General features: G+C 43.7%; 3 protein-coding genes across 3 annotated transcripts; 1 reads left to right on the forward strand and 2 right to left on the reverse strand.

Moving 5' to 3' along the window:
* Positions 1–1,975: 1,975 nt before the first annotated feature.
* Positions 1,976–5,064, reverse strand: F5891DRAFT_1198371 (uncharacterized protein; the record flags this gene model as incomplete). The annotated part of the gene is made up of 8 exons (XM_041368622.1): positions 1,976–2,418; positions 2,467–2,635; positions 2,821–3,177; positions 3,231–4,412; positions 4,460–4,552; positions 4,601–4,610; positions 4,743–4,938; positions 5,001–5,064. 8 exons carry the CDS (start codon positions 5,062–5,064, stop codon positions 1,976–1,978), a joined length of 2,514 nt encoding a protein of 837 aa, XP_041217644.1.
* A 1,556-nt stretch (positions 5,065–6,620) lies between these two features.
* F5891DRAFT_1198372 (uncharacterized protein) lies at positions 6,621–7,321 on the reverse strand (the record flags this gene model as incomplete). Its single annotated transcript, XM_041368623.1, has 4 exons — positions 6,621–6,943; positions 7,005–7,054; positions 7,106–7,177; positions 7,233–7,321. 4 exons carry the CDS (start codon positions 7,319–7,321, stop codon positions 6,621–6,623), a joined length of 534 nt encoding a protein of 177 aa, XP_041217645.1.
* Positions 7,322–7,663: 342 nt separating this feature from the next.
* F5891DRAFT_965120 (uncharacterized protein) lies at positions 7,664–9,691 on the forward strand (the record flags this gene model as incomplete). The annotated part of the gene is made up of 9 exons (XM_041376139.1): positions 7,664–7,701; positions 7,753–7,896; positions 7,972–8,062; positions 8,109–8,302; positions 8,357–8,489; positions 8,539–8,667; positions 8,717–8,825; positions 9,514–9,553; positions 9,601–9,691. 9 exons carry the CDS (start codon positions 7,664–7,666, stop codon positions 9,689–9,691), a joined length of 969 nt encoding a protein of 322 aa, XP_041217646.1.
* Between the last annotated feature and the right edge of the window lie 259 nt (positions 9,692–9,950).

The following is a 9,950-nucleotide window of genomic DNA, read 5'->3' on the forward strand; positions in this document are numbered from 1 at the left end:
TACTACTGCAGAGTATGCAGAGAGTTAAGTCCTGGACATCTTTCATTCTACTGTCCTAGGTATACAGGCAGCGCGCCTACTACCTTAACCTGGAAAGATGAAGGATTTTATACCACACTAGCCCTCTGGGAGAATACCAGAGACGAGCGATACATCGCACAGTGTCAGGAGGAAGAGGCTCTCTATCTTGCTGAACAGTTGAAGGGAGGTTCTGACAACTTGGACTATTCTGATGACCCCATTTATTATGCTAACTTAGATGATTAAAGTCGGTGACTTTATGCCTAGTAGGGGGGTAATGTTACAATAACACTTTTCTCCTGCTTCGTTGTTCTCTTTGTTCAATAACATGCCTTCCATCTATGATCACTTACCTTTCTTGGATCATGTACTTATATCTCACGACTACCTTGGTCTGTGCGCGCATATTGACTTATTTAAGCACGTGTATTAGCTTTGTAGAACTTCACTTGAATCTTACTAGGTTTTACCAGAACTTCCTTTGCTTAAGACCTCCAATCTTAAGTTGTCTGAACTAGCATTCTTAGTTGAAGCACTCCTTCGACTAAGTCTTATAGAACCCCTTCTTTTCTGAAGGACTCTATGAATCTCAACAGTCGAAAGACTCTGTCAAGTCTCTGTTGTTAGAACTATCCTAGTTTGTAACAACTACAGGTATAGTATGTACAGAGATATGGTGGTTAAGTGAAAAATGGAACAGATTGAAAAGAGTGTGTTGATATACAGCTTGACTCTGAATCAAAATCTGCTGGCACCACCCGGAATACCACACCACAAGCGGATGTGAGTGTAGGGCAAATTGACAACCAGTGACCGTATATGTATGTACATAGATCCTATAACTTTTTCGGGAATTCATATATTACATGAATTTGTCACTATATATGTTTTAAAAGCATACGAGTGATGCCTGGTGGAACAGAAAGTCAAATAGCCAAAATAATAAACAAAATAAAGAGAAAAAGCGGTTTCGAACTCTCGGACGCCACCACATACCAATAGTTGCTGAGACCACTTGGCCATCAAAAACAAAAATATAGCTACCTACCACACATCTGGCAACAATTATTTGGGTTTAATGTGAGTTATACGAAGCTAATTGGCCGAAAAGCGGTTGCATGTCTGTCGCAGAACTTCGAGTCTTAAATGCGACTCGTCCTCTACTTTACAGGCCTACATGTGCGCTGGTTTAACCTGCTACAGTCACGCAGCCACATGTATTCTTGTTTGTCGGGTAACACTTGACTTCATGTCTTTCTCTTGGGTCTTTTCTTGTCATTATATATTACTAGTTTTTTGCCAGTGTCGGAGGGATATGTTTGCTCGCAGGTTTTGGATAGGCTCACTGTTCATGTATTACTAGTGCAAATCTCCATAGGACTCCCTCTCATCTGCAGGGAGTCGCATTTGCACCAGTTATCTCCGTGCTTCTTCTGCCTTCCGCACAGGCCAATTAGTATACAATATGATATTATTGTCGAAGAGCAGACAGAGGGCATGTCCTTGTCCATACTATACTACTCCATACTGCTTTATGTGTATAGCAGAGTGGTAATGACAGTTCATTCATTGAAGGGAGAATTTCCTAGTAGAGTTTGGCTCAATGTTTTAATAAGTATGCAGTTGTGGTGCTATCTTCATCTGAGCTCAAGCATCCCAACCATAGTGCTCTTGACAACCTCAGGCTGGATTAATAGCCACCGGCTGCCATCAACCCTACCGGGCAGTCAATGAGAACTTAAGTATCATAGATTATATTTATCTTGACGTCCTTGGTAATGATCATTGTACCGGTAGTTCAAAAGAAACATGATTAAAATACAAAGTCCAGTACTCCATAGATGGATCTCGAAAGACTGTTGATCACTATGCCATAGTCAATGTACAGATGTGTGTAAGTATTCAACTAGATCTAGCTTTATCCTAAATAATGAGGTTGACAAATATGAAGAGTCTATGGCACCATGAAACATTCCACGAGACATATCTGGTCAAAACGCAAGCTAATACTAGGAGCATCCGAACCCTCAATCACAAGCTCAGCAGTACTGAGCTTAACATTACACTTTGAGACAGTTCGTATCTGACCCCGAAAATCCCCGTCCAGAATAAGGCACAGTTGATTCTTTCTGCGTGGAGGTGCTGGACACAGATCACTGGTGGGGATATGATAGTGTTGAAGCATAGCGCCCTTATTGCTTGATGCGCAAAACACTGCGACAAAACCCTCGGGTGCGGGTCCGTTTGCACCGCAGAACGGGTCAGGACAGGCCGTTGATACAAATCGTCTGTGAAGCTTGCCTCCACCTCCATTGAACTTCAATGAGACTTTCAACAGTGCATGATATGTCAGGAACTGCAAAGCAAATTCCCTAGACATCAACCAAGGTAAAGGGCCTATAATCAAATTAGCAACATATTATGATACCTTCATCGAGGACCTACCATTGTCTTGAACTTTTTCAGCTCTGGTATTGATACTGTCCTGGATGTCTTGTGCATCCACAGTCCAGGGGTCGAGTGTCGACGAACTGGGGTCGACACTTAACAAAGGACCCTCCGCAGTATTGGTATCAGTAGTATTGATATCCTGAGAGTTGACATCCCAGGATGTCTACAGGCTGTTTGAATCTGTGCAGATAGAAGTAGACGAAGTGGAGGGAACTCAGTCTGGAGGAGGGGTGGTACATCTTCGTGGCGGCGACATCAAGTACGACCGTTTTCGCAAATCACATAGTGATATCAAGTCTGATGTTGCTAGCATCACACCGTTTAGCCTCATTCCATAGCGACACTAACAACATCTCCAGGCCTGATGTCATAGCCCCTTTCTTTTGTATAGGTGATTGTTTGGGAAAGGTGTGTCCGTCGAACAAATGTGGTGGCAACTTGAATAATTGGAGGTCCCAAGTACTCAGTTTCGTCCTCAATGAAGACTGGGTTCGCATCTCGGAACCACAGCTGCACCACTCCCACAGGAAACCATGACACGATCCTGCATTTTCCTATGTGCTCCCCCATGAGAACTTCTATAGGGTCTCTGACTTGGATGGATTCGTCAGGGGGAGGCTCATAATGTTGCTGCATTGTTGGGAGTCGTGGTTGAAATGTATGATTTATGGGATGACGATCCAAGTAGTACTTTGATACTTGGACCTATAGAATATCAAGGGTTAGCAGACAGTGATGCGTGCATACTAGATACCCACCTCTTCCTTGGAGATATCTTGACAAATGTGAAATATATCACCTGATATTTGAATGGCGTGCCCTTCCAAGCCCAAGTACGCACCCACTACAACCCATACTGTGTCCCCAATACAGAAGACCCGCTCCAGATCCTGCAGTTGAACTTCCATTTCGACTTGATCTCCATCAAAGGTGAGCTCTACGCATGCGGAACCAAGTACATGGTCTATTGACAAGACCGTGCTGGTTTCTGAATGAACTTCTCCTTTGACAATCCTGACTGCATCTCCTGCGTGCAGGAACTGCATCAAAAACGCCATAATTGTTCTCTTCATGAATGATGTGTCCCACCCGGACTGCAGATGCAGTTGAATATCATTGACGTGGGGGGAGGCCACACATTCTAAGTGATAACAGTGACAGTCCTTCAGTAGAAGTCCCTTGTAATACTTTGCTCCTTTGTACGAGCATCCTACAACTTCCTCATCGTGAGTGATGTCGGTCACTGTGTTGTTCTTCGGAAGGCGAGAAGAGTCCAGTAGTGTGACAGATCCCTTAGCCATGGGATAAGGAAAATCTCGTGGAGGGACCAGGACCTTGACAAAGGAATTGGATTCCTCGGAATCAAACACGTACGCTATGGTGTCCTTATACTTGCCATGCTTGATCCTGACCCACAACGGGTTAGGAAGTTTGACATTCGAACATTCCACCGCTTCGCGTTCCTCCTCTGAGATGCGGAGATATTCTCTCACCAAGAGATTATGCGAGGGCGGAAGATGGGCTGAAATCGTTTTGGGGCTCTCTGAGACTACATAGAGTTGGCCTGGCACCCAAGTCGACACAGTAACAGAAAATCCTTTGCTTTGAAGGTGTTCAGCGATATATTGGGTAGCAGTTTTTGTAACGCGATGAGTGACATAATACAGGATTAGAAATAGATGTACTGTGAACTTGAAGGAGATACATCCTTTTTCAACTGTGCTGGGAGACCAGGCAGCTTTGTAAGGAAGGTGTCCCCTTGAAGAATACCTTGGTTTCTCTTGATACTTCCCTACGATATCATCGATCGCAGCGGCCAACCTATTCTTGGCAGATGAACCTGGCATAGACATAATGTTAGACACTTGCACAGAGGAGCCATTTATATCCTCCTCAGCATCATCCTCGTCGGAATTCCTTGCTTGGTCATCAATGAAGCGCTACGATTGTTAAGTAGAGTCTCATCAATAATAAATATTTCACATACGTTGAATAGTCTATGCTCCTCCTCCTCCTCCTCCTCCTTATCATCATCGTCATCATCATCATCATCTACTTCTGCTCTATCGTTGATGTAGGGCTATATGTGTTGCTTAGTATAAGTATCATAAGTCAGAAATGCACCTACATTGAATGGCCTATGCGATCAACGATTCCTCTTCTGTGTAGATGTAGCCAGGGGTGAGGTTTTAGCTGCCTTTGTTATATTCGATGACATTGTAGAGGCCTGGCATATGTAAACAGCCTTAAGGGCGCAAAGATTTGCTAACACAATCATATCATCGCCGTCACCAGAGAATAACGCGGCTAGCGCATCCTTCCAGTCCTCCGCTGAGTACCGATCACCCAGATATGATACAAATGCCTCTTCTGTCTGAGGGTATGTGGTGTCAGTCATAAGGAATGTTTCCAGAATGCGCCAGGCACCTTCATCTGCCTTGGGTGACGACGCTGCCAGACAAGTCCCTGTATTGTAGGGACAAGCTCATGAGTAATATCGTTAATATTGTCAAGGTATTGAGACTCACCTTCATTAATTCTGACGCGCTTCGGGGCACATTGATTATCGGTGGATGCAGCATGCTTCGCCATACTATGTCTATCTGTATTGTACACGATCAATATCATTTCGGTAGTCAAGCTTTCAAGCCCAAACTGTACATACTTGAATACTAGTTTTGTGTTTCCTATCCTAACTATCACTAAGTGTATCGTATCGAGGTGGTGATAGCGGAAAGACGAGCTGGCAAGATACATGATCAGAATTTATACGGTTCTGCAATAATGTGGTGCTTACTCATGATCACGGTGGAATTGTGGACATTGGATTAATGGAGATCCACTACTACCAGCCTGGCCCGACAGCATTCTCACTATTGAACTTTGTCATACATATTAAGTGGGGTAACTATTATTATTGCACCTCCCGCCCATCCGCCACAGAACGATGTGTTGCAAAAGACTCAAGGTACTAATACACTGAAACTAGCCTCACACTAGATTTATATACTAAACATACGAAACAGTCAGGAAAGGAGCTTCATTTCGTGAAGACAGACAGTTGATATATGGTCTTACATTTTCAAACTCAGCTGGAGTTCAGCGTGTGGCACACTGAACTCCAGCTGAGTTTGAAAATGTAAGACCATATATCAACTGTCTGTCTTCACGAAATGGTTCTTCTTTTCCGACATTATGACTACACTACCTTCCTATCTAGAAGCCTAATTTCACCTGGCCTTATGGACTCGAGCCCACTGAGCACCCACACCGTGAGTGCGATTATTTGCTTACGCTGCTAAGTTCTACCTTTTCTAAGTAACTTAACTTACTTTCATTCATCCAGATGCCCAGCAATATTGCACTGGAATTGACAACTCCTAGTAGTGTGACTCAGTCCGGTCGAGTCTGAAGAAGGTCAACTACCCTCTCAATCCCATCGGTTCATAACTTTGCTCCATCCCACTGCGCAATACTAAATTGAGTTTATCCAGAAAATTTCTTGCCCTGGACTTCAACGGCCAGAGACACTGCCCTAACCTTTGGGCGCAGTGAGATCCTCTTTCACTTGCTTCTTGGCCATATAACAAACAACAATTATACCATTTGGACTGGTGGTGTTGTTAAGTACCATCAGCACACCTAGCGAGATGGATTTCTATCTTCCGGGATATTCGTACGTAGCAAATAGCACTATCCAATTTACCTTCGGTTCACTGATTGAACCATAACAGTGGAATAGTCTATCTGAACGTGATCAAGACAGCTCGATCTATCATATCATCGTGCATCTTGCAGCACCCAGCAGTGCCAGACCTTTCAGCATACTAGGTCAAGCCATTTGAAGGGTATGAATGTCACTTTAGATACAGAACGCAACTAACAGACTTTCTGTCTTTGTAGCCACTTTCATATTGATGGACCAGATTTTTCGTGTTACTGTTTGGGCGGAACACCACTCAGGGTAGCGGAGGATTCGGAAGTTTGCTGCTTCCGACAACCTCCCTCAGCCCATGATTATCGCACATTTTAGCATACATCACATAGTGTCATAGTTATTTATGAACACGTACCAACACAGCATGACGTGTGGACACAATAGTAGCAGAACTACACGTTACAATTAACCTGAATTGATTCATGAATAGCTAGTCCTTTTCGACTCCTTCAGAGGAAATGTCCTCCCTCGCTACCTGTTCTGAGCCTTCATCTGCTTCATCCCACTTTAAAAAATTGAAAGAGGTACTGGGAGAAGGGACACCATCTGCAATCTGAGGAAGGTCAGGCACATAGGTGCCAGGAGGCATATAGCGAACCAGATTCTCGGCGTGGTAGTATTCTTCAAGCCATCTATACCTGTACATTGCCACCCTATCTGAAAGGTACACAGCACTATTTTCGGCATTTCTTAGTTGTTCCTTAACTTGATGCAGCTCAGATTCTAATTTGCTTGTTGATCGTCCATCCTCGACTGAGTGAAGATTTTTTCAGACTTGTCGTACAGTTTCCGGTATATGAATGTTAAATCTCACCAATGGTCTGTGTCCCTTTATGGAGAGATTGAATGTTTTGATGAAATTGCCTGCACGGTAAGTATTGTCTGAGTTGTTCCAGAGTCTAACACACTGCTCACATGCAATCAGTGTCCATCTGTGAACTTTCTACACCAGAGCTCCCCAGCGCACATGCCGAGGAAAGTTGGAAGCTTAAGGTGCAAGTATTATTTATCGACTTGATACTTCATATTGAACAATGCTTACTTTAGTGTGACACTATGGATGCATTGTCGTACACGTTTTCGAGAGGGTGAGTCAGACGTCTGAGGTCCAATCCCTGCCTTGCCATACATGGTGGAATTGATACTTGTTGTTACAGTGCCAGTGACTTATGTACCATCGTACAATGAGACCCATTTGACCGCACTTTCAGCTGTGGTAATAATACTTCATCAAATATTGATGACGCGGCGATGGTGGTTTTTGTTTTTTGCAAACCCGCAGTCCATGTCGTCCTTACGACATCAATCGCGGTTTTTGACACGATATCAGTAGCGGTTTGAGAATGGGACTGGGCATATAAGGCATCTTCTCTGCTGCTTGTATTTTATCTGTCTAATTCCTAATTCCTTTAGCGTAGTATGAGTGACAACAAAAATGATTCGCCTGTTGCTGGTGATCCTTCACGCAAGCGTATGGATTCAGCGCTTCATTTGAGCCCGCGTAAAAAGGCGTAGGTTGTCTTCAACGTCGTGTAACCTCGACTTTCTGACTTGTTGAACAGGACATCATCAAATCCCCTAGTTCTTCATGGTCGACATTTTGGTCGGACAGTCTTCGCATTATGTAACTACCCTGCTCTTCTGACTTCGGGCATACTGCGCCTTGAAGACTTACAAGACACACCCATTGAGGATTATCCTGCAGAGTGAGTGTTGTTGTGACATTGACATTCCTACAACCCTCACCACACTTTTATTGTTAGCGTCTGACGGGAACATAGGGTATTCATGGAACTTGTTGAATCATATCCTGGTCTTCTGGATCATCTAACGAATGGCGATGATGAGGATATCACTCATGTGGGGGAATTGGTAGGTTCCTTATACTGCAATACTATTATAGTCATTGTTCTACCAGATGGGTAAAGGAGCCTCTGGTGCACGAGGCGACGACATGAAGACCCTTAAATCCGCAGTCCTTGAGTGGCTTGTCCTGAGAGGACAGGCAGTCATACTGCCACTCGCCCAAAATATCAAGTCTGACTGTGGATTTAATCATGAGGTCACTGGCGCACTGCTCTGCCCTGCAGGGCTTGATTGGTCGAATGCAGAGTAAGTCTCCCGATCTTTCGATAACCTAATAACCTGACTGTAATAAACATCCAGAACCAAGCAAAGTCTCAAAAGTGGTGAAACCACAGTTCGCAGTGATCAATGGCCGATGTTTTTGTATGCTGGGTATGTCTATGATTCGGAGGATCCGTGGAAGGGTTTACTGAGGAGTGAAATACTGATATTTGTAAGTTCAGTGTCAGTGATAACGGCTTGACTACAATTTTCCTTTGTAGGGCTTCAAACATGTCTTCACATCTCCGAGCTCTGTGGATAAGGAGCCAAAAGCTACGCACTCCAGTAATGCCTATCTCCACAGTATGAAGACGGTGACGAAAGGGTCTCTGGCATATATTGCCATGCAGGTATGGTTGAATTTGATCATGTATTTCTATCACACTGATCTTCTTTCAGGTTCGATTTTCATTAAGCTCATCGTCCGTATTTTCACGTACCGATACAGTCACCGACTCCGAAAACTTCTACCACAGCATCCTTGATCTATTGGAAGATCCTGAGGAAAGTGTCATATCCCATATATTCATGCTTCTCTTCCGGACTTCGGACCCTGAGATCCGGTCCAGTCCGATGCATAGATCCGCTTCTGATCTGATATCCGATAAGCTTCCTATTTCATTTCCTGTTCATTTAATATTAAACACAGCCTATTCGGTATTTCCTCTTCCCGTTGTTTCGGCTATACTTATTACCGGTATTATTACTGATCCGTTAACCTATGCTTCATTTCCGACTAGTGTTTGATAACCTTTGCACATGCTTCGTACATAGCCTTCGGACCTTTGCTTACTTATCGTTGCGTTATCCTCTTAGTATATAAACTTGTGTATATGTCCTGTAGTACCTCAGTTCGAATATCATCTTAGTTTGTCCTCTTTCTGTCCTCCGGACTTGAGTCCTTCTTACTCTTGTCACTCTCTGAGACTTCGGATAGATTCCGATAGTCTATATCCTCAGCTCTACCTTTGGGTAGTCTTTACTCTGTTAGTTTCTAGTTCAGATACGTCCGGATTAGCCTTATACATGTTTCCGATATCCGGAAGACATCCGGATATACTACAAGACCCGTCTGGACCTTCAGATGTGTTACTGTTAACTTTGAAATAAGGGACAGTACTTGGGAAAGGGGCACAGCGTACGAGCTGAGGCCGAAGTCCTTCGGATCCGACCCTATGAGAGTATGACCTTAACAGAAAGCCAGGAAGTAATAGACTTAATGATGTGGTGGACTCGGTTCGTGACGCATCTCACTAACTACCTCGTGCTAATATCTGTCACAGTCGTATTTTTCCTAATTCCTCCTCTTTGCAGCGAGGTGTCAGCAAAAACAGTGCTTTAGCCAAAATTTGGGAGAAACGGGCTGCTCTTTGAGATTGGGTCCCTGCTAGCACTATCTAAATATTTCTAATATTAACATTGTTGTACGAGTCGTAAAGCCTAATCCAATTTATGAATGTCCTATCCATATTTGTAATATGTAAAATGCTCTATGTAAGGCTATGTGTGTTTTGCCAGATGATAGCAATGTGCTTTAGTGTGATGACACCTGGGCTCACTGTCAGTAGTGGTAGATTCTGCGAGTCCATGCAAGAATATGTTAAGTCTTGCAAAATGCCAGCAACTTGATATG

Source organism: Suillus fuscotomentosus, assembly GCF_016647785.1.
Source record: "Suillus fuscotomentosus strain FC203 chromosome Unknown F5891scaffold_149, whole genome shotgun sequence".
Classification (NCBI taxonomy): domain Eukaryota; kingdom Fungi; phylum Basidiomycota; class Agaricomycetes; order Boletales; family Suillaceae; genus Suillus; species Suillus fuscotomentosus.